The 24,422-nt window shown below is 37.0% G+C and overlaps 2 protein-coding genes across 4 annotated transcripts; both read left to right on the forward strand.

Annotated features, from left to right (window-relative positions):
- Nucleotides 1-569: 569 nt before the first annotated feature.
- ywhaqb (tyrosine 3-monooxygenase/tryptophan 5-monooxygenase activation protein, theta polypeptide b) lies at nucleotides 570-12,614 on the forward strand. 2 transcript variants are annotated; one of them, XM_079853732.1, is made up of 6 exons: nucleotides 570-706; nucleotides 2,021-2,412; nucleotides 9,586-9,709; nucleotides 10,285-10,448; nucleotides 10,538-10,633; nucleotides 11,218-12,614. In XM_079853732.1, the coding sequence occupies exons 2-6, from the start codon at nucleotides 2,119-2,121 to the stop codon at nucleotides 11,275-11,277; spliced, it is 738 nt and encodes a 245-aa protein (XP_079709858.1). In that variant the 5' UTR covers nucleotides 570-706; nucleotides 2,021-2,118; the 3' UTR covers nucleotides 11,278-12,614. The 2 variants fall into 2 exon arrangements, with proteins under 2 accessions (XP_079709858.1, XP_079709859.1); XM_079853733.1 differs by having other exon boundaries at nucleotides 611-732.
- Nucleotides 12,615-14,010: 1,396 nt separating this feature from the next.
- Nucleotides 14,011-24,234, forward strand: gcfc2 (GC-rich sequence DNA-binding factor 2). Of its 2 annotated transcripts, none has more exons than XM_079852947.1 (18): nucleotides 14,011-14,377; nucleotides 14,459-14,551; nucleotides 14,649-14,789; nucleotides 15,504-15,734; nucleotides 15,818-15,915; nucleotides 16,046-16,149; nucleotides 16,761-16,944; nucleotides 17,694-17,817; nucleotides 17,988-18,048; nucleotides 18,250-18,332; nucleotides 18,595-18,794; nucleotides 20,594-20,738; nucleotides 21,634-21,755; nucleotides 21,859-21,935; nucleotides 22,052-22,118; nucleotides 22,847-22,993; nucleotides 23,075-23,214; nucleotides 23,319-24,234. In XM_079852947.1, exons 1-18 carry the CDS (start codon nucleotides 14,104-14,106, stop codon nucleotides 23,428-23,430), a joined length of 2,403 nt encoding a protein of 800 aa, XP_079709073.1. In that variant the 5' UTR covers nucleotides 14,011-14,103; the 3' UTR covers nucleotides 23,431-24,234. The 2 variants fall into 2 exon arrangements, with proteins under 2 accessions (XP_079709073.1, XP_079709072.1); XM_079852946.1 differs by having other exon boundaries at nucleotides 16,016-16,149; nucleotides 23,319-23,548.
- The last annotated feature ends 188 nt before the right edge of the window (nucleotides 24,235-24,422 follow it).

Below are 24,422 nucleotides of genomic sequence, written 5' to 3' on the forward strand. Positions count from 1 at the left end.
ATTATGACCTTGTAATGATGTCCTTATTTAGCCATGTCTGTATTCTCAATGTGTGCTTGGCCTCTCGTACCTTATTGTTTATTTCTACATGCTATATGTGCTTGTGTATTATTATTGTGTTCAGAAATCTATCATTCTCTTTAAATCTGTGCTGGAATTTCAGCATCTTTTCTTGTCATATAGAGCTGAATACTGTACATGTTTGCAAACCCCCAAACACACCTTGTATACACTCAACTAGCCCTTAGAAGAAGCAAAGCAATTATCTTTCCAATCTGATTAATTAGAGAGATGGTATTTGGGTCTCAGTAGGTAGGCTAGATCTGCTGTTGATGCATCCAGTTCCCAATCATGATGCTGATGGTGATGCTGGGGATGAGTAGGAGGAGGGGGGATCACCATAGCAATAGTGACGTCATCCCCCTTGCTCTAATTGGAGGAAACCCCGTGGCTACAAGTCAGAGTCTACGGGTCAACCGAACTCATTCGCGTCGGCCCGCCTCCATTCCCCGCGCTAAGCTGCTATTGGATGATCATTTGAAGAATAACGCGTTACAGTCGGGAAGCGCGGCATCTGATTGGTTGACAGGCGGGATTAGCGACGTCCTACGGTAACACTTTCGATTGTCTTTCTCTACTACATTTTTTCCCTAACCATCCGAGCTCAAAGGCTATCAATCCGTTGGAGTCAACCGTTGATCGAGAGGTGAGATGCCATCTAATAGATTTAAGGTGTTATGTTTATTTATTATACAAGCTTAGATTCTTAAATATAATTTATATTGCTGCAATAGACGGCGTAATCAGTATAACCGCGCTGCTCGGTTGAGAGGCAGGAGGGGCTGCCAAACTGCGTCCACATCGATCAGGGGAAAAAATGTTGATTTGCTTATTACAATGTAGTAAACATTTATTTCCCTTTGATGTGCGATACTTGTAGTCGCAGATTGAATATTTGTTGTCCAAAAATATAACATGGATTGGACAAGATGAGACCCATCGCTGTTGAAGGCGGGTCGTCACATCGCTACAATTGATTTTCTAAAAAAAAAATATATATATATATATATATTTAGATGATTTACATCAGCCTGAAGGTGATTGACATAGAGCTTTATTGGTAATATAAATTAAAATTTATGTTGATATAATATGCATATCTGACGGCTGAAATGGTCAAATAACGCCTTGTATAATGAGCAGTAACCTCATTGCTACGGAAATCAGGCTGGATTTCATTGATTCATATTGACTCGGTATGATTGTGATCGGTATATTGAACTGCGATGTCCTACTTTGTGTAACGTTACTTTAAATCCGGTCCACTTTGGAGATATGTATGGTATATGTATGATATTTTAGTGAACAGGGCAGGGCTATATGGATCACACTGACACAGATGTGTTAAGCCGCACACACACACACACCCTGCCCTTGTCTCCAAACCTAGTGAGCTGTCTATCTAGACAGCATCTGTCGGAACGCGCCCAGAAATGCTGTCTGTTTTGGTGGGCAGCTCACTTTTAAGACGCATCCATTAATCTTAGCTAAAATCCGTGTTTTTAGACCGTGTGTTGAGAATGAAAGTGTAAGATTCACACGGAAGAGCATTGGTAGCGATTTTGGCTCATTTCAGTGATTTGAATCTTTTGAATCATTCACCAAAAAAGATTTGTTCACTGATTCTTTCAAACAATTGCATTGTTTCGCCTGTAGGTGGCGAAAAAAATGGCGTGTTTTGACGTGGTATGAACGAGGAATTGAACTATTCTCTCAACCAATTCTGTTATTCAGATAATTTACTACAAGAGTTCATTGTTAGACATCCTTAGATCTCCTAACTTGTTCAGTAAAGGGAGTATTTGTTGATGATATGGTACACCGCTTGTACTCAAATGCTATTTGCTTGTGCTACAGCCAAAGCACTCGCACACTACTTCAGTGAACAGAATGATTCGTTCACATAAATGATTCTCTAATCAATATATGGAGTGTGACTGTCATTATCTTTCCCCCTCAGCCTCTCCAGGGATTAAGCAGCGGTTCATTCCCCTCCTTTGATCAGTCGAGTGTCCCATAGACCTAGAAACACTCACAGACTTAAAGAAAAGCAGCAGGATGGACAGAACAGAGCTCATCCAGAAGGCGAAGCTGGCCGAGCAGGCCGAGCGCTACGACGATATGGCAGCCTGTATGAAGTTGGTGACTGAAGCTGGGTCCGAGCTGTCTAACGAGGAGAGAAACCTGCTGTCCGTCGCCTATAAGAACGTGGTGGGTGCCCGGAGGTCTGCCTGGAGGGTCATCTCCAGCATCGAGCAGAAGACTGAAGGAAACGACAAGAAACTGCAGATGGTGAAGGAATACCGGGAGAAAGTGGAGTCCGAACTGCGAGACATCTGCAACGATGTGTTGGTGAGTAAGCACGTCCATACAATGCAAAGACATAGTGTAACGTTTTTAGATAAAATAATTTGTGATATCAATGGATGAACAGTATGAAAGGAAACCCTACACACAATGAAGAATGCAAATATCTGTAATAGGGCTCAAGTCTAGTTTATTTATAAGAGCCCATTACAACTACGCTGTAGACCAAAGGACTGTACAGACAGTAAAATACAAATATATATAGGCTATAAAAAAAACTACATAAAACATCAAAGCACAAAATGCTCGATTAATCGAAATAAATCATGATATGTCTCAAATTTGCAGTTTAAATAATGAAATATATGCACTGTGTGTTTTAGAGTGATATACATTTTAAACACTAGCAGCTCGTGATCCAGTGTCACTGTAAAAGCTGCCCCTAATGCAAACTAATCTCTACATATCTTCTGTGTTTGGGTCACTTTATAACTTTATGTGCCAAAAATCTTCCCAAATTTGTAATGAGAAGTACTTATAAAACGCCTGTTGTCAACAAATGAGAGGGCTCCTTCAAGGGCTCCTGGCAGTGTTTTGCCTAAATAACAGCTGAATTACATTTTAAACCAGAATTATCAGAAAAATCAAGCAATTCCTTTAATCATGCAATTCAAATCAGTATACACATAATACAAAGATTCCATTGCTGCCATTTTGATTTTTTTCACTTTAATCTTCAATGTTTAGTATATATTGCGTAGTATATTGTTTAGTATATATTGCACAGCACACCAAAGACCAAAATAATGTACAATTTTGAACAGAATCTGTACCATTAAAGGAGAACTCCGGTCAATTTTAACATTGAGCTCATTTTTTTGTAAATTTGGAGTGCTGTCAGTACAGAGAACAACGACAAAAATCGGTGTTGCCTACACCGTGTTATCCTCTTTTTAAAATGTGCACCCTGTTGACTTAAATGGGGCAATATTTAAACCTGCTTTTAGCCTCTTAACATCCTTGATGTGTCATTACAAGTGCACAGCCAATGTGAGTGATTCCTTCAGAGTGAACATGGTGAATCTGACTGCAGTAGATGTGAAAGATATGAATAAAAATGAAGTTAATTCGGCCAGCGCTCATACCTGTATTTATTTCCTGTTTTCGGTCGAAGTCCACAGTAGTCGATTGTCGAGTTCACGCGCGTGATCATAGGTAACTAACTAACTGCGCCAACTCAACAATCGACTACTGTGGACTTCGACCGAAAACAGGAAATAAATACAGGTATGAGCGCTGGCCGAATTAACATCATTTTTATTCATATCTTGCACATCTACTGCAGACAGATTCACCGTGTTCACTCTAAAGGAAACACTCACATTGGCTGTGCACTTGTAATGACACATCAAGGATGTTAAGAGGCTAAAAGCAGGTTTAAAACTTGCCCCATTGAAGTCAACAGGGTGCAAATTTTAAAAAGAGGATAACACGGTGTAGGCAACACCGATTTTTGTCGTTGTTCTCTGTATTGACAGCACTCCAAATTTACAAAAAAATGAGCTCAATGTTAAAATTGACCGGAGTTCTCCTTTAAGTGGTATTTGCTGAATAAATCACACAAGCAAAGTGCCGTTGTTCTGAATATTAGCACTGCTGCGATTCAGCCATAGACATTGCTATGTGTACATATCAGAATATGTGTTCCTCTGTAGACCACATATGTGCAATACACATAACATGGCAGAGAATATGTCCTCTTTTCTGATGGAACAGCAGCCCAGTTTTGGCTCTCGCTGGAGACGAGGGTGTCTATATTAAGGGGAGCATGCACAGTCTTGCACAAGGACAGTCACAGTCTCATTATTTTTATATCTAGCTTGTGTAGTGATAAGTCCAATTAGAAGGTGTGCAGTTTGTATTAATACCTTTTTGTAAAGCAAACCTCTCTTGATGGAATTGGCATGAAGTGAATGAGAAGTGTTTCCAGTTAGATACTTCCCACAGAGGGAAGTGTTTATTTATATAGTCAAATCATGTGCTTGGCTTTGTCTTTGCCTTATCCACAGAGAGATGAGATGATCAAAGGTCAGAGGTGGGTGTGTGTGAAGGTGCGTTCTGGTGCAGTTTAGTAACGCTGTCTGAATTGCTGTTGGGTAATAGGGATTTGTGCAGTTCCTCATTCTCAATGCTTGTGCTACTGGTGGAACAATTCAGCCTCATCCTCTCAGACACTTTGTTTCTTTAAATAAATACAATGTTTAACATTGCCTGAAGGAGGTTTGTTCTAAAAATGGAAGCTGTGGTTTATTTTCTCATAGCCTGTGCTGAAATGGTAGGACGAGGCTGCTATTGTGCATCAGAAAAAGTGGTGTATTAATAAAGAAGACCCTGACAACATGTAAGATATAGACAAATTAGCACATTTTAATTATATTTGATATATTTTATTTATCGGTATTAGATAAATATTGGTCGTTATTGGCTATTAATGTGTACATGCTTATTTCCTCTATTTTACTCATCTAACGCTCTCTTAAAGTTAAACTTTTAAAACTCTAATAACACATTTAAATGAAAGCTTTGGCCAATCTAAAAATGAATAACCATGTTTCTTACTCTACTGAATGTTGTGATGGCTAAATTCACTTGTAGTTTTTACTTTTTTTAAAAGGGTTCCTATTTATGCCCTTTTACGAAGTCTAGATTTTGTTTCTGCGGTTTACTAGAATGTTTTTTCATGCTTGATTGTTCAAAAAATTCATTATTTTTCACATATTTTACATTATTACAGCTCCTCTCTCCGCAGTCTGGTTGAACTCGTCATTTTCGGTGAAGCCCCTCCTTCCGAAATACGAAATGTGCTGTGATTGGTTAGCTGGCCCAGTGTGTTGTGATTGGCAGCGCTTAGGGCGTGTTCGGGAATTGTCACGCCTCTTTATAACCGCTGGCTCTAATCCGATCTAAATATTAATGATGCCGTCAATTTCAAACCATTTCGAGCCCGATTCAGACCCCGACCATTTTAACTAACAATCGTGTTGAATGGATTTCAAGCTCGGACTTTGCAAGCACAGATTTCACAGGACGTTTCAGAGTGGTATGTTTTTTTCTGTAATTTTCTTATAGATACAATGTTATCCACCATTTAATCATACTTGTTGGAAAACTATGGTAATACCAACAGTAATCAATCACAAAATCATGGATAATTTTCCTAAGGGATGGTGAACAGTCTTACACAAGCAAGAGCTTACAAAAGCTAAAGTAAACTACATCAGTACTGTAATGTTAGTTAACAGGCTAGCGGAGGCAAAGCTTTGCCCTTCGTTTACATCATAAACTATATAGCAACTAGTGTTCGACCGATATTGGTTTTTAAATAGCCGATGCCGATATCTTAGAGAGCAGGGTGGCCGATGGCCGAAATGAAGCCGATATATATTTATTTAAATTCATATTTAATAAATTAGAAATAAATTATTTGAAAATAATAATTGAATACTAAAGTTGCGATGAAACTGAAGTAGTGACAGATCCTTTCCTCTGTATTGTGAGATATGCATTTAAGTGAAACAGATTGTCGGGAAAAAATGCAGAAGCAGGGATTTGGTTCGATTCATTGGTTGTTGATTTTAATGGCGGCAGATCTGGGGTGCGTTTCCCGAAAGCATCGTTGGCCAACTATGGTCGCAAGTTCATCGCAATGTCCATTGAACTCTATTGGTAACGACGGAACTTGCGACCATAGTTGGCCAACGATGCTTTCGGGAAACGCACCCCTGAATGCTTGCAGTTCATTGTAAGAAAGGGGCGGGGTTTAAGCAGACTAAATGATTGGAGAAGTCAAGCATCCACCCTCGAGAGATGTCGTTTCACTGGATTTTTGATTAAAAATGACGGAAAACAAAAGAAGAAATATGAATGAATGAATCCTTCACAATAAGCTCAATAACATGCATTTATAAAATAGGGTGAATTTCCATTTTATGCCTACTTTAATATCAGCCATTTATCAATTATCTGCTATAACATGAAAATATTAACTTTTACTATCTGTAAAAAAATTGAAGATAGTGCTTTCACCAGAAAGCGAAAGTAGCCGGTCACTGTAGTTTCCTTCTAGTAAGTCAGTGGGGCTGTTATCAGTGGTTTTTCTGTAGTCCAGTCTAAATCCATGTGAGTGGTGAACTGTGTTTGTGTAGTGAGTCATGGCCAGTTTCTGTGCACGGTTTAGTGAGAACTGGAGTTTGATTTCCCAGCTTGTCTTTGATGGCTAAGGGTGTGTCTGTGACTCATCTCACTGTTGAATCTGCTCTGGGATCAAGGTTGTTCCACACCCCCACCTGTCCAGACCGCCTGCCACATGCTGCCAGCTCTCATACTCACAGCAGGGAGAACTAGGCTCAATGAACAAGTGCCAAGTGTTTCCAGCATTTATCATTGATTTATATTTGTTACAACATTAGGGGAATGTTTAAAAAGATGTTCACCTGTGTGTGTACATGATCAACAACTACAAATATTAGGAGTCTGACAGTAATTATTCTGAAATGTATTGTTTAATCTGGTGAATTTGTAACAAGAAGCACGTTGACTGTAGCTGGGATGGATTTAGAAACAACTTCTCAGAAAGAGTTTTAGATATCTGACTGTCCAGCAGTTACTGTTTCCACACTAAAGCACAGCCTGTTAAATGTTCACAGAGAAGATGGCACTAAACTCCTCCCATTTACAGCATCACCACTAAAAATATTAAAGCTTAAACAAAAAGATAAGTTTACCTCACTTTTAAACCAGTCAGCTGTTTGGAAGACTAGTAGACCATCCTTAGTTCAAACACACTGCAGTTCAAAAGTTGGAGTCAGTAAGATTTTCCCCAAGTCTTTTATGCTCACAAAGGCTGCATGTAAAAACAGTAATGTGAAATATTATTACAATTTAAAATATTTTATATTTGAATGTATTTTAAAAGTGTAATTTATTTCTGTGATGGCTGTGATCTGAATTTTCAGCATTACTCCAGTCTTAAGTGTCACATGATCCTTCAGAAATATTCTAATACGTTGATTTGAGAAACATTGTTTCTCATGTTGAAACTGTGATGCATTTTTTTCATGTATCTTTGATGAATGGAAAGTTTAAAAAAAACAAAAAAACAGCATTGAAATATTTTGTAACCGTGTAGAAGTTTTTACTGTCTTTTAATCAATTTAATTTAGTCCTTGCTGAATAAGTGTTTTTAATGCTTTTCTTCCCAAAAAAAAAAACAAGCCCAAATTTTTAACCTAATGTAAGTCCATACACAATAAATTAGGCCTAACACAAAGTCTCAAAATGAGATTTTAAGTTTGGATGCTCAACTTTGTGCTATTTTGTGTACATCTGTTTGTAGTTTTTTCAAATGCTGTTATTTTAGGTCAGAAAAAGGATTCTAGTATAGCACTGACCTTGTTTCTCTTGTTTGATCTTCAAGACTGCCATCTCTGTGCTGAGAGTCCTTGACAAGTGTGAAGAATGAAAAAAATGCTCTGGCAGGCCTTTCACCTCAGGCAAGCATGAAGAAACAGGCCCTCATGCCAGAGAATGTTTCTTATGCTTTTGGTTTTGTCTGCTTTGACATTTTAGGGTGTAGTTTGTACTCTTTAAAGCCCAAAAAATGATTTGCATGCCTTTGGTTAGAGGGATAGTTCATCCAAAAAACAAAAAAAAAGTCAATTACTCATGTCGCTCTGCACCTGTGTGACTTTTTCTTCGGTGGAACACTAAATAAGTTATGAAAAACTATACAATAGAAGTCAATGGGGTCCAAAACCCTGGACTTTCATTGTATGTCCAAAAACATGTTTACTTGTTACCACAGAAGAAAGTCATTCAGGTTTGGCATGACATGAGCTAAATAATAAATGATGGCTAAATAAAAATAAATAACAATGTTGGGTGTACTTTCCCTTTAATCACTAAGAGAGCAATGAAATGTTGGACTGTCCTAAATTTAATCAAACCTCCTAGCAGTTCACTGTGTGCTGATCTGAAGCTGGGCTGATATGTTTCCTAATGATTTCTGTGTTGTAACCATAGACTGTAAAAAAAGATGGACGACGCCCCTTCACTCTCTTCCATTGATGAGAACTGAAGCCGCCAGAGTCCCGATATGGCGCTGACATATTGGAACTTGAGTCTGCGCAGTAGCGATTTCGGGACCAGACCTGCGCAGTCGTGAGCAGGAAGTAAAGCCGCGAAATCAACGCTCCGCCCTCACTCTCGCAGGGAAAGTGCATTCTGCACACTTTTTAAAAAATTGATTGCAGTACGACAAGAGGCTTATTAAAATAAAGTAAATACAAGTCTCCTCAGTCCTCCGAAAATCCGAAAAAAATGTCCGTTGGTGCTTCAGTGACTACTTCGCTCTGAGAACCTGTCAATCACAGCTGTCAATCATGACGTTACACCACCGCATCACGTAACTAACTAAAAACCAACTTTTTTTTGAAACAGACACTTGAACTTACATCAGCGTGATAAAAACGACAGCAAATGAAAGAAACCACCTTTGGAAAAAGATATTTGAAGTGTAATTTAATTGTTTAGTTGGTCTCGCGTCCCGTTGAATAACACGGGGAGGCGGGGCTTATGACCTATACTAGGACCAGTCACCGGGGGGCGATCGAGACGTTTTGGCTTCACTTTTCAGGGCTTGTGCGGCACGCTTGGTTGTAACAGTGTCTTTGAGGCACAGAAGTGTAGGAGGAAGCAGAGAAAAAATAAGCTCTCGTTGCATTTTCTGACCTGATCTTACCATAGCGTGGTAAGGAGTGGGTCATACCTCATGATGTTGTGTTGGCCTTTCTGTGGTAATCTGTCTCATCCTTGGTATGGTGGTTAATCTGGTATTTACCCGTGCCTTAAAGCTGTTGCTTTCACTGACACAGATTACTGCTGAAGCAGACTTAGATGGATGTGAAGATCCAGCAGAAGGCTAGCCTCTGAGACTCAGATTAAGTTTAAATCTGGACTAAAAAGAAGTTTGGAGTGAAATCCCTTAAAACTGTGGTAACGGCACTAACAGGAGGATGAGCTGATACTTAGCCTGTATTTGGTGGTTTGTGGACGTTTATTTGGGTCTTGGAGAAATGACAAGAATAAATGACATGGTCTCTAGCTAAGCCTTCATGCCTTTCCACCGGTTCATTTCTTTCATTTACTCTTTTTCTACAGGAGCTGCTGAATAAATATTTAATTGAGAATTCCACAACTCCTGAGAGCAAAGTCTTCTACCTGAAGATGAAGGGCGACTACTACAGATACCTTGCTGAAGTTGCCTCAGGAGATGACAAGAAAGGTAAGAATGCATGGCTGCTAGTTTTGTAGGTTTCACAAACATGTTTGCATAAAATGTAGGACTGGACTTTCCTTGGTATGACGCAACTGGAAACATCGAAACAAGGGGAAGTTTGTCTCGTGTCTTGAGTCATCCGCTCAATACAAATGCTCATTTTCTTTCCTTTTTTTCTTACTTTCTTTAAATTTCATATATTTGTATTTTTGGATGGCCTGGTTTTAGGCTTCTTTTTGCAGCGTTGTAGTCATATATTAGCAATGTATTTTATGTGCAAGTACAATATTTTATAAAACATTTACAATATTTGTAGTAGTATTTAATAACTTAGCAATGTTGTTTTAGTTAGTTAAAAAGGTAGAATTTATGCAGCTAACGTAACTCCATGATTTAATAATCACAGTTATGCTTAATATGCAAAATATTACAGATTCTATGACTTTGAAGCCATTCAGAATTGGTAAAAGCAGCACTGGCCTGAAACTTCATATTATTGTTGAGCCCTACTTTGACATTATTGTACCCAATATGCATTGCATGACTAACCATTTACTTTTTTTTTCTTTTCTTTTTTACAGCAACCATAGAAAACTCTCAGGATGCTTACCAGAAAGCATTTGATATAAGCAAGACAGAGATGCAGCCAACACACCCCATTCGTCTGGGTCTGGCCCTAAACTTTTCTGTCTTTTTCTACGAGATCCTTAATTCTCCAGAGAAGGCCTGCGCCCTTGCTAAACAGGTACGTTTCAAATTACAATGTTTTCTGAAAATTCATTACGGATGTGGACATTTTTTCATCTTTAACAATGTGTTTTTGTACAAATTTAGGCATTTGATGAGGCCATAGCAGAGCTTGATACGCTGAACGAAGAGTCTTACAAAGACAGCACTCTTATCATGCAGCTACTGAGAGACAACCTCACAGTAAGTAACAGTAAAGCCATCTTATTTCCTCACAGGTGATTCGATAGTGAGCGTAGAGGCATCGCAAACAGTTGTATAGAGGCTTTGAAATTGCTTTTTTGGTTTGATGGAGTGGAGAAATACCGTAAAATGTAAAAACAGAGAGATGTGATTTAAGAGATCAGAAAAATCCCTCTGTTGACAATCATATAAACCGATCGAGTCTCTTCAGAAATATTTGACTAAACCACTCAATTCATATAGATTAATTAATCTCTTTATGAACTCTTTGAAGCGTCAAAATGGTAGTTGCATAGACTGTCAGTGGAGGGACAGAAAGCTCTGAGATTTCATCAAAAAGATTTCACTTGTGCTCCAAAAATGAACAAAAGTCTTACAGGTTTGGAACGACATGAGGGAGAGTAATTATTGACACAATTTTAATTTTTGAATGTTTTGCACTACAATCGGCTGCTTTTCATGCCGTTACATGAGGTTTTTCACAGTTAAATGAACAAGAAGTAAATATAAACTATAGTAGTATATAAGTCATTCTAAAATAACATGTTCTGACCCTGGTATATAATTTTTTTTTCTTCCACCAGTTATGGACATCTGACAACGCACCAGATGAGGGAGAAGGAGGCGAGGGAGGAGAGAACTAATCTACACACTCCTTCATCAAAGAAAACAACCTTTTTACACATCTCCTTTCCTTTATCACTCCATGTCAGAATTCCTCCAGTAAAGATCAAACCCATGATTAATGAAGAGCTGTTTATGAAAAAACAAAATCATTTAGTCTTTTCACAAGTGCAGCTTTTGGACAAGAAAAGAAAGATATTTGGGGAGAAACCCTGTTCCTTAGTTTGTTTGTCTTGGCCTTCCATAATGTGCAGTTTCTGCTGTAGAAAAGTATGACTAGTGTCATTTTATACAAACATAATCTTAAAGTAATAGTTAATGGAAAATAAATTAATGAGTAAATTAAAAATAAGGACATGCATTTCATCACAGCTAAGTCTGAGACTAAAAAGTAAGTGCAGGGATATTAAAAGCATTTAGATAACTGTTGTCATATACACCTACTGTATCTTGTACTTTAACACTCTTACCTGTTTCACCTCAGCACTACCACAGGTTATGCACTTCCACTGAAAGCGGTGGTCAGTCACGCTTTAGATAGTTCAATATGGAAATTTAACAACAAAAAAAAAGACGTTTGTTGAAATGGCGTGCATTTCAGATTTTACTTGGAAATATTAGCATCTGCAGTGGTATGTAGTATCTGATGGTCCTCAGTTTATAAACTGTTTAATTATATATATATATTTACAGTTTTTCACTTGATTTTGGCCTGTTTAGTGTTCCCTTTGCTTTTTATGGAAATCAAAATCATCCATAGAAATTAAAACCATTTGTAAGATGACTTAGGGCATATTTTATTTTATTTGTTTAGTAATGCTATGTTAAAAGTGAAACTGTGTATTTAGCAGTACCCAACTAGCATGCAGACCAGTTCTGACACGATCTGTGGCACAATGTGGTAATATGGTCTTGATGGTTTGATTCACGTATTAATGGCCCACTCTAGAAATGTATTTCACATAACGCATGTTAAGAACGATAGAAGACCAGAAACAAGTATCTTTCTTCTGACTGCTAGCGTTGAATTTGTGTTGTTGGCAAGTAACATTGCCTGTGTATGTCCAGAACACTGGAATGGGAATCAATGCCATATTGCCAATATTAAAGTTCTGTTTAGTACTTTTCAATGCATTGTGCACAGGTGTGTGGTTGTCCAGAGAGTGTCATTATAGTTTGGACCACTATTACCTTGTTTCTCCTTTTTGTCTTTTTTTTATTGTGTATGTGATTTTTCTCTCTCTCTCTTAATTTCCCATGGATTTTAGTCTCACAAAAGCCTTGTGAAAATGTTTTATGCCCTATGTATGTTATGTAACATGCTTAAAAATTACATTTTATAAACCAATTTGCTGTCCTGAGTTGTTGTTTTTTTACATTTGCTTCATCTTAAATAGTGGACAATCTTCACTTTGGAGAGTTATAATGGAGAATTGGACTACTTGGGCTGTATCTCCATAATTATTAGGTTTTGAGTCAAAAGTATATTTACACGTGCTTTGCTTGTTCTGGGTTTGTATGTTGGTTTCAAACATATGATTCAAATACTGTGAAGCTCAATCCTCCACTAGATGACAGACTGGACTGAACAAAGAACACAGAAGAGATCTACAGAAAGGGCCAGAGCCAACTCTACTTCTTGAGAAGATTCAGGTCCTTCAATGTGTGTCAATGCGAGTGCCCTGTTTTACGCTGTATGTGCTGGGGAACTGGGATTATAGCTGGAGATGCTGAATAAGCTTATTAAGAAGACAGGCTTTGTTGTTGGAGTGGATCTGGATATTATTGAGGCTGTTGCAGAGAGGAGAATAATGTCCAAACTGCTGTCCATTACAAACAATACCTCACACCCCCTCCACGACATGCATGCTAGAATGAGAAGTTCATTCAGCAATCGATTAATCCAGCCCTGGTGCATCAAAGACCATTACAGGAGGTCATTTATGCTTACTGTTGTGAATTCATCTATCATCTATAACTCTTCACTCTATGAACTAGGTCTCTGCTCATCTCATAGCTGTCCTTAATGCAGTAAATTCAAGGAATAGTGCAATTTATTACATTTTACTGTTTAAAAAAAAATAATAATAAATTATACTTCAGCAAATATGTGCAATAATTATTGTTTTGGCACTGTTTTATAGGGTCTTGGCATAATTACAATATGCAATAATATATATTTTTAATTTATATAACTACTTGATTCATTTCTAAATGTGGGTTAAATTTGTTAATTTATTGCATGTGTATAGTATGTGGTTTTTATTTTTATAGGCTATATATTTTTATTGGGTTTATATTATAATCTGTTGTCCTGCTAAAACACTTCAATTTCTCACGTGGGATCAATAAAGCTACCTACCTACCAAACTAAAAATAGAAGACTAGTTTTAATACAGTAATTCACAGTATTACCCAAAGCACCCTCAGTTGGTTGTAAAAGTAATTAGTAATTCGTTTTTTTTTTAAAATCCCAAATAAGACAGCAAACATTAAAGATAGGATTCCCAGTTTTAGTTGAGCAGAGGCTTAGGCTATATTAAAACAATAACAAAATATAAAGTAAAAAGTTATATAGTATAGTACTGTGATACTTCCTAGAGCTTCAGCTTATAGGCTGAAGAAAACAGCCTTTAAAAATTCTGTTTCAATTAGAAACAATCAAGACTCAGTTCGGAAACATTTAGCATGTATTTACCAACTTTTACAACACAAATTAAATATGCCTTTCTTTATACAGATGCAGGACTTTTATTATGTAATGTTTTTATACGACGACCAGGAAGTACAAAATACGTCACTACAAAACGTTGATTTCACGTTCACATTGGATTGTATTTAAAATAATGTTTAATAAAAAGCCGCGCAGAAATTTCAGGCAAAGGAAAAATGAATCCAGTGATGAAGATGAGAATGAAAAGCTCGGCGGTGTTGACGGTGGAAAGGAAACGGAGAAAGCAGATTCAAAAGCAGATTTGCCGCGAGGAGGGATTTCAAGTAACGTTAGTTCCAAGGCTCGCGAGTGTGACTCCAGTGATGAAGAGGAGACTGGACTCCAGTCCAGAGACATAAAACACCAGTCGAAGAGCAAAACGCTCAGCTTCTTTGACGATAAAGACGGTAAGCATTTTACTATAACCAGTCATATGCACTTCTAATGGCTAATAGATTCGTTTTAACGAAGAAACCTTACTCTTACAGGCATTGAGGGAAGTTTTAAAGTAAAACGGTCAGTCAATAGAGAAGTTGTGTTCCAGGCACGGAATAAAGAGGATTCTCCTGTACCGTTACAAGGTACAGTAACTGAAAAACTACATAGTTCTGATCTGCAAAGACATGCTTTTCATCTGTCCGTGAATGTTATGGTCCATAACACTTCATCTGTTTTCAGTTAAGAAGAATAAGGGTGTCAGTTTGCAATCTGACAGTGATGCTGATTCTTCTGTTGAAGAAATACCTCCTGACAGTGATGATGATGATGAAAGCTCTTCTACCATGTCAAGTTCATCTGGTTCTTCAAAACCACAAAGAGGTTCTGTCTGCAACTAAATCATTTGCCTAAGTAACCATTACCCTCTGAACAAAACAGATTAAATACAATATGATTAACGTTTTTTAATGAAATTAATGTACTAGGCTATATTATTTCATTAATATTTTGTATTTTGAGGGGACCTCATGGTACCTCTGAATTAGACACTATTTGTTTATGTATAAATAAAACACGGTATTAATTGGAAATAATATTTTCCCCATTTACTTCCTATGGTCCACTGTGACCATAAATAATCCACTGTGTTTATATAGCAAGTGCCAGAAAAGTCACCAAGTTTCGTACCATCAACTGAAGTACAAAATTTAAAGTCGCCGTAAAATCAAAAATTAGTCTCTTCTCTTCGTTTACTGGCTTGAGGCCGGGATAACCTGTCACTCACATGACACAAACTGTCTAATCAACTCCCGATCGACAAAATCAAGTCCCGCCCTACTTTTTTTTTTTCTTGTTTGAGAAGCCGTTTCAATCGAATATACGTTGTAATAGGGAAGAAGATACTATTGCAACTGGACTACAGGGGGACTTTAAAACATTAAATTGTTCTGTCTAAAATTACCAAAGCCCACCAGAGGTTCAAAGCAGTGGTTCAAAATTCTGTCATTGTTTACTCACTATCATCATGTTGTTTATGAACTATTGCTTTAACACGTAAGTGCAATTGTTAATGTCATTATTTGTCAATTGCGGCAGTCATCATTCCTGATGCTAGAAATATTCGTGCTGCCAAAGAGAAAAGGAGAAATGCCAGAGCCCAGCAAGATTACATCTCACTGGATTCACCCCACACTCCTGGAAGCCTACAGGAAGAAGATCCGAGCAATGAAGAACAAGACAGCGACAATGATCTGGATGATCATGAGCGCAGAATTGAGTTTGCACCCAAACCCAAGACTGTGAGAGAGAGAATGGCTGAGAAGATGGGTGAGAAACTTGTGTTACTTGTGTATATTAAGTATATAAGTAGTTGGGAGAGAGATCGAATGTTCTGTGTTTGTGTTCTGTAGGAAGTGATAGTGACGAGAGTTTTTCTGATAGCCAGGAGGAGGAAGACCAGCAGATGTGGGAAGAGCAACAGATTGGAAAAGGAGTCAAAAGACACCAAGTGAGACTCGCCACTGTGACAGATTTTAATCTCCATGAGCCTTTTCAGATAATATTTAACTAAACATTAACTTGCTTTATATTACACACTGCTTCCATAGTGTTTCAAGGACCTTTCCTTGTATTCTCAGAAGGATTGGCAGGCTCCTAGACCAGCCCGACAGAAGAAAATGGACATCCCTGAAACGCTACCACCAGTCAGAATTGATGCCATTAAGAAGAGAATAATTGGAAAGTAAGCTGCTGTTATGCATTCATTTTAGATGATTTTAATGGATAATAAATAAATAAAATGTAATCAAAATATGAATATTAACTATATATACACTACTGTTTGGGTCAGTAAGATTTATTTATTTTTGAAGAATAAATTAATACTTTTGAGCAAGGACGCACTGATCAAAAGTGAGAGTAAAGACATGTAATGTTACAAAAGATTTATATTTCAAATAAATGCTTTTGTAAAATCTTAAGGGAAAAAAATGTATCATGGTTTCCAGAAGAAATTAAGCAGTATAACTGTTTTCAACATTGATTAATACTAAGAAATGTTTCTTGAGTAGCAAATCAGCATATTAGAATGATTTCTGAAGTATCATGTGACACTGAAGCCTGAAGTAATGATGTTGAAAATTCAGCTTTGCCATCACAGGAATAAATTACATTTCAAAATATTTTCAAATAGAAATTTTTTTTTTTATTATTGTAAGAAAATTTCACAATATTAAATTTCAGTATTTTTAATCGATTAAAAGCAGCCTCTAGAACGTTAGAAAAAAATCATACTAATCTTACTAACTTGAATGGCAGTGTATATAATTTATATTTAAAAAAATCTCACTCCAGGTTGGATTCGCTGAAACAGGTGCACAGGGCGCGGGAGGCAGAGCTGAGGAGGATGCAGCTGGATGTGGAAATGGCCAAGAGCTCTTTAGAGAGCCTTGAAAACCACCCCGCAGATGAGCAGCTCCGATTCTACCGTACCATGAACGCGTTCTCACAGAACCTACTGGAATGCCTGTCTGAGAAGGTAGGCAAAGTTAATCTTTACTAAATGAAGTATGCATGTAATACAGAATAATTATATCCAATTTAGATGCTCCACTGATTTAATGGTGTAAGGGCTATGACGCACCAAGACGACAGTCGGCCAACGTTGGGCCATTGGTGATCATCTGTCGGGCTAGTTTTTGCTGTGTGTTCCACGCGACGGCTGTAGTCGGGCTCACGTAGGCGGGAGTTCGCCCAATTCAACGTGTTGACTCTGCGCCGGGGCTGTCGGTGAGAGATAACTCTGATTGGCTGGTTAGTTTAGGGAGCAGGTGTGCACGAGAATAAAAGCAAAAATGGTGAAAGCAAGCAAAGAAGTCAAAGAAAGCTGTTCTAATTTTACGTCATCCTACCTGAGCATTACCTGAATACATGAATATTTTCATATTAACATGAGCCACCTGGAATGAATAAAGTGATCAGCATGATTGATATTCAAAGTGGTAAACAAATGCTGCTTTATTTACGGTTTGTATAGCTGCAATCCTAGTTTCGGTTTCCCTTTTTGAATGAGGAATAATAAATATAAAGTTATTTTCTTACACACAGGCGCAAGAACACACATGCTAGTTGGCAGTCAGCTGTAGTCTTTGAGTTGTGTAAAAGCACAGCTTTTTGGCCCAGATGCAGCCGACGCAAGGCGACAACACAATCGGCTTTCGTCACCTCTAGTTCTTTGACGACGACTTGGTGTGTCACAGCCTTTAAGTAGATTGTTTTATTTTTCAGATGGCTTTAATAAACTCTGTTGAGCTGGACATGCACAGTCTCTATATTGACCAGGCTGAGGCGCTGTTGAGTCAGAGAAGAGACTCACTACTGGAGGAATCCTCACAGATTCAAAAATTAACCTGTAAGACTACAACTGTATACTGCCTTTTAGTTTCATTGCAAAATTATTTTGTAGAGGAGGCCTCACATCTTATGCCCTCACATATGATTATAATAATCATAACTTCCATCTGTCACAGGACTGAATGCACATTCATTCATATAATATTGTGTATTGTGGATGTCTCGTAGATAACACTGATTCACACAGCAATGGTGACGCAACCGGAGGCTCTAGCCCAACTCGGCAGAGGTGAGATGGATTATAATGTATGCACTTTCACCATTACTGAATGTTATTGCTGTAAATACTGGATATACTTAGCCTGACATTTTGAGTCTTTATAGATTATAGCCTTTGGAGGCTTTCTGAGATGCTTATAATCTTTAAATTACAGTTGTCAAAGTCATTTATCATTGGGTTTTCTGTTCTCTATGTGTTTTCATGTCTAAGCTTGTCCTATGAAGACATTGGGTGCGTACCTTGTGACTGGGAACCAACAGTAGAGCAGGAGGCGGAGCTACAAAGTAAAAGAGGTGGGAGAAGCTTTATTGAAGCACAAATAAAATAATTTTTAGTCACTATGAAATGAAAATGAAATTATTATTTATTTTATTTTTTTAATATTGCAGTATTTATTATAAATTATAGATCCATGCACTTGTAATCTTTTTTCAAAATAGCTAATTCACCCCACCTACACCTACTAATACTTTGAGAATACAAACATTGCATCCAACACTTGTTTAAAGTCCATGTGGAATATGTACAGCATCTATAACTTTGATTCAATTTCAGATGATCTACTGAAAAAGGCACAGGAAGTGTTTGCAGATGTTCAGACAGATTTCTGGGACGTGAAGAAAATCCTTTCCAGATTTAATGAGTGGCGCGTCTCCTTCCAAGAGTCTTACAGTAATGCCTACATTGGCCTGTGCCTCCCTAAGCTCCTGGCACCCCTGATCCGACACCAGCTCATTGGCTGGAATCCTCTTCAGGTGATCTATGGTTATTTTGATGTTCCATCTGATCATTTTGTACTAAATTCAAATCAGCTGGAAATGACCAAAATGTGCTGTGTTTGGACCTGAAACACCCCGTTTTCCATCCATAAGGATCTGTGGATCAGGACAAACTCATTAGTTTACTTAATTACTACTCATAATTACTGTCAAATGCTATCACAAATATTGCATTTTTACAGCTTAAGTACAGCACATATCACACTTCTGCTGCATATTTTTTGTTATTTTATAAGCCAGATCTCTCAGACTGCATTGTAGATTTGAAGGTGTGTATTCAGCAACTTATGCGTCAGACAAATTAAATTACTGTACTGAATAAAATTTAAACTGATTTTGTTCTACAAAAGAACCTACATATTTCTTCACTAAATTACTAGTTTATTATATTAGCTTTTTAACATTAACAAACATAATTACATTACAGATCATTAGAACTGCAGTGCTGTGCAGTGTCAACACTAAAAGCTGAGTCACCAATTATTCTGGTATTGACGATAACCATGATAGTAAAAAAAGAAATACTGATATTGTGTTAATACTACTGTACATATACAATAATATTGTAAATAATCCAGCACCAGTAACTAACAGTAACTATGGATTTTTTAATTAATCATAACTAACATTTATTTTTCTTGCAGGAACAACATTCATATGGTTTTGAATCTTAAATGTTTCCAAAACCTTTGGTTTAAAACTCGTGACTTTGAGTGTGTGAGTGTATAAATAACAAATAGGGGAAATTAAACTAGACAGATGTCTAGGTTTGAAAACTTGTGACTAACAATGAAGTAATCAAGAAAACGGAGTTTGAGTAACAGAAGAAACTAGTAACAGAAGGGTTTGCCTATGAAGAACCAATCAAATTGTTGGGAAATTATGTAATGTCTCATGTCATTTTCGCCATGCTTCTATTCAATAAAAACTGTTGTAATCCTTTTGCGGGTGGGATTCTCTCTGAATTTGTCTGAGATCCTCCGGCTGTGATTAAAGCATATTCAAAGGCATTGTCTGAAGTCTGTCGGTAATTATTGCTGCGCAGCAAATTAGGGTTAGGGGACTCGGCCGACGTCAATGAGGAGACACGCTAGAGTATAAATATTATTGAACGGGGACGTTGATTGTAGACGAGACCCAGAGAAACTAACGTCAACTGTAGACGTTCGGGGACGTCGATTGTAGACGAGACCGAGGTAGACTTAGGTCAGGTAGGTTTAAAAGAAATCTACCACACTGACAATCCAATATAGCAGATGGCGGTATTGCACCTTAACGCTGGTTTCCACCCGTCACAAAACATAGCTACAACAGCCGCACTGAATCATGTTTGAGGAGATGACACGCAAAAGCAAGACACTCTACCTGCACTTGAGTATAAGTTAACTAGCAATTGTGGGAGTTTTCAGGATTCCATAAAAAAAATGGGCTGGGAAAAAAATAGTCTGCTGGAAGTGCTTTTGTACAGTAATGGTTACAAACTCTCTCTCTGCCTCCCTACACTTGTATTTTAAATGTGTGATTCACTTAATGAAATGGCACTTATTTCCAGAACTCTATTCCATCTTCAGATTTGATTTAGATCAGAGAAGCATCAGTCCGTTTCCTTTTAATGGCCTTTAAATGTTCACTATTTTTATATCTGTCTGTCACTGACGTCTTGCCACTCATGTTATACGTAATGGATTTACTAACATATATATATATATATATATATATATTATATTATATTATATTATATTATATATTTTTTTTATTTTTTTTTTGTAATGTAGGCAGAAGGTGATGACTTTGAGGCATTGCCGTGGTATTCTGCTGTTGAGAAATTCTGTCACGGTCTGGGTTTTGAGGAATCTGAGAACATGGATAAGACGACACTGCCCACCATAATTGAGAAGACGATCCTCTCTAAAGTTCAAGGTGAGTCATTTGCACATATTTACGCCAACATTTTTATAATGCCCTCCAGTCTGCTACAATTTACATTGAGTTTGGGAACAGAATATTTCAGAAAATATTTTAATATCATGAAAAATTTAAATCGTTGCTACCCGACTAGAGAAATCAGAGAAAAAAGGCTGTTGCCTTTATTTTTGCCATATGGGTGTTGAAGTTTTCCAATCTATAATGCACTGGGCATGTTGTCGTCCAAGGCCACTCCCACTAGTCTGCTATGGATGCGCTTACCAGAATCAAATACTACCTTGCTTTAGTAGGAAATACTTCTTAGCAAACATTTAGTCATGGTGTCATCTTGTATTGTTCCCGGGTCAAGAATTCAAAGAGTAAACGTTTAGCGGGAGTGAGTTACTTTCGGTTTCCAGTGAAGGGTCCAGTGTTGTAAGCAGTGGCTAAATGCTGCAAAGAGAATGCTGCAACAGAAAATCTGGAAAAAACAAAAAACTAAATGTTTGTAGTCAACATTTCAAATGACTACATGAACAGTGTAGTAAAAGCAAAACGCTGTTACGTACAAGAAAGCAAGCTGTTGCCTTAGTTTTCCATTTTTACTAAATTGCTGTTTAAAGAGTAGACATAGAATGATATCATTTTTTTTAATGATAAACCTACCCTTAGAATAACTGTTCTGTTAATAACACTCTGTCTATCCGACTGTCCGTGGTCGGGGATACAAAAATGCAAAAGTATAATCTGTAGTTTTCATGAAAGTCCTGCGTCCGGCAGACTTGCTGACAAATAAACATGAAGTTGCACTTTAAGTAGATTAGAATGTCTTGCTTTCACTGTAGGATTCGTTCAGAAGATCAGAATTAATTATCGAATTAATTAAAATGTTGCTTGTTGTTTTGGGCAGGTTTCGTGGAGCTGGTCTGGGACCCTCTGTCTACGCAGCAGTCTCAAACCCTCACAACACTGTGCAAGAGAATACAGGATGATTATTCTGTATTTGATGGTGAACAAAGCAAACCTGTCAAGGTATTGACCTATAATGCATTAAAACTCTGTATGGATAAAAACGAATGTAACTTTATGGATATAATGTCAGTAAGTATAATGAACCTGTGATTTCATCCTGCAGGCCTTTGTTGAAGCAGTTATTCAGAGGTTAAGGAGTTCAGTTGATAATGACGTCTTTGTCCCACTGTACCCAAAAAAGTAAGTTTTATCTTGATTTGTTTTGAATATTTTATTTGATCATAATTTAAAAGGTTGATGTGTTTTGTAAGATTACATTACGTTTGTGTGTGAAAGACATTGTGTTTTTGTGTAAGGTTTTTAGAGGATAAGAGGTCACCACAGTTCCAGTTTCAGAACAAACAGTTTTGGTCAGCAGTGAAGGTGTGACATTTCACTTCTGGTCATGTTGTGACTTTTCATATCATATTTCTGTACATTAATGTAAACTACCGTTCAAATGTTTGGGGCAGGTAAGATTTTTAAAAATGTTTTTGGAAGAAGTCTCTTATGCTCACCAAGCCGGCATTTTTTTAAATCAAAAATACATCAAAACAGTAATATTGTGAAAAATATTGCATTTTAAAATAACTGTTTTCTATTTCAATTTTAAAATGAAATTTATTTCTATTATGGCAAAGATTATTTTCAGCAACATTACTCTAGTTTTTAGTGTCACATGATCCTTCAGAAATCATTCTAATATGATGATTTGGTGCTCAAGAAACATTTCTTATTATCAATAATGCTGAAAATAGTTGAGCTGCATGTAAACATATGACATTTGTAAGGATCCTTTGATAAAAGAACAGGATCTATTTAAATTAAAAACTGTATAACTAATTCAGTGTATTTACTGAATTTATTTATAGTTATGTCTGTTAGAATAATACTTACAAGTTTGAAAACTAGAGCAAACTGCTATATATCACTTTTGATCTTGAATGTGTTCTTGCTGAATATTAATTTCTTTCTTTCTTCTTACTGACCCCAAACTTTTGAATGGTAGAGTATGTGTTCATGTTAATTAAACTAATATTTAGAGTGAATTGTTTCTTTGTGACATGCTGATTGTTTGTAGATTAAATCTTTTTTATTTTTATTTTTTTCAGTTGCTTGGTAACATGGCATTATGGGATGGTTTGATTCCTGAACATGTTCTTAAAGAGCTAATGTTGGATAAACTTCTTGGCCGTTACTTGATGATAACCATTCTTAACATATCTGATCCGAAACACACCATCCAGAAATGCAAAAAGGTGCATAAATTTACAGTGTCAATCTAATCTCATGGTTACTACTAGGGTAGTTATAAAACTAACTTTTATCTTTCTAAAAAGATTGCAGATGTTTTTCCAAACTCATGGTTTATTGATGTGAACACTGGATCGTCACTTCCTCAGCTGCAGAACTTCAGCAAACATCTTCTTCAGACCGCTCATGCGATATTCAGAGACAACAATGACTCCAGAAACACGCGGTATGTATTGTACAGTAGTGTGTGTGCAGTCTACCGGTATTATTTATATTGTATTGTATAATAGATCTAATTCTATTTTCCCTTTTTTTTTTTTTTTTTTTCAGAGCACTTTTATCTGATGTGCTGTTCGTCCTTAAGAACATAAAGGCACATGACAGTATTAGGACAATAACAGAAAAATATCATTGTGAGGATCTGTTAAAAGCTCTCCAGTAGCAGCCATCTTGTGTTTGCAGAAGGTTTTATACGTTTTTAATTTGCAAAGTCAGTTTGATATGTGTATGTATAGTGAATAAAATGTTTTATTTTGGCCCACATGGTTTTGATTTTCCTTACCTTGGTTGGAACTGTCATTTACTTCTGTCAAAATAATGAAATATTTTAGTTTTTATTATTCCACAAGTTATTTTTATGAAATGATATATGGTACTCATTGTACATGTATATCCCAAAAGAGCTTTTTCCTGGACTTTAAGTAGCGTTGGATCTAACATTACTGGCTTAGCCAAAGACGTACCATTCAGAGTCACCATGAACGGTGATTTAGGTTCCATGAATATGATTCTTTTTAGAAGATTTCCTGTTGTGAAGTAACTCAGCCTTCCAAGAAAATAATCTTGCAGATGTTTGAATCTGAGAAGCTATCCAACTGATGTTTCCCCAATTGCAAACCTTTTTTTCCACCACTTTATTTGCATCTGTACAGAGATTCATGTTTCAGTGATGTAATTATTAGTGGTGCTATATCATTTTTACATTTTTCTTGTTGGGGAAGCCATTTGACTCGGTCACAATAGGGAAGAAAAGACTATCGTCAATACCTAAATGGAAGACGATGAGGTAGCGTCTTTCATTTCATACCGACTTTTAACAAATTGATAACACACTGGCATTGATGCTGCGAGTTTTGCAATGGCAAGCATCCAGAAAATATATAAGCCTGGTTATATTTTATAGGGTTTTTTTATTTCTCAGTAGAGACTGAAGAGACTCAATAAATAGGTTTATTGTTTTGTTGTGGCTTGTTTTCCCCTGTGCATGTTTCGATTTATGAGGATGACTGATGACATCATTACCGCTAAACCAAACAATGGCATTTTATTGAATGGATCCTCAGAGACAACTTGCATTTCCAGAATGCCTTTCTATCAGACCAGTTGAAGTAGACACACATGACAAGAACGTAGCTGCCCCTTAAATCGTTTATG

Source organism: Squalius cephalus (assembly GCF_949319135.1).
Source record: "Squalius cephalus genome assembly, chromosome: 20".
NCBI lineage: Eukaryota > Metazoa > Chordata > Actinopteri > Cypriniformes > Leuciscidae > Squalius > Squalius cephalus.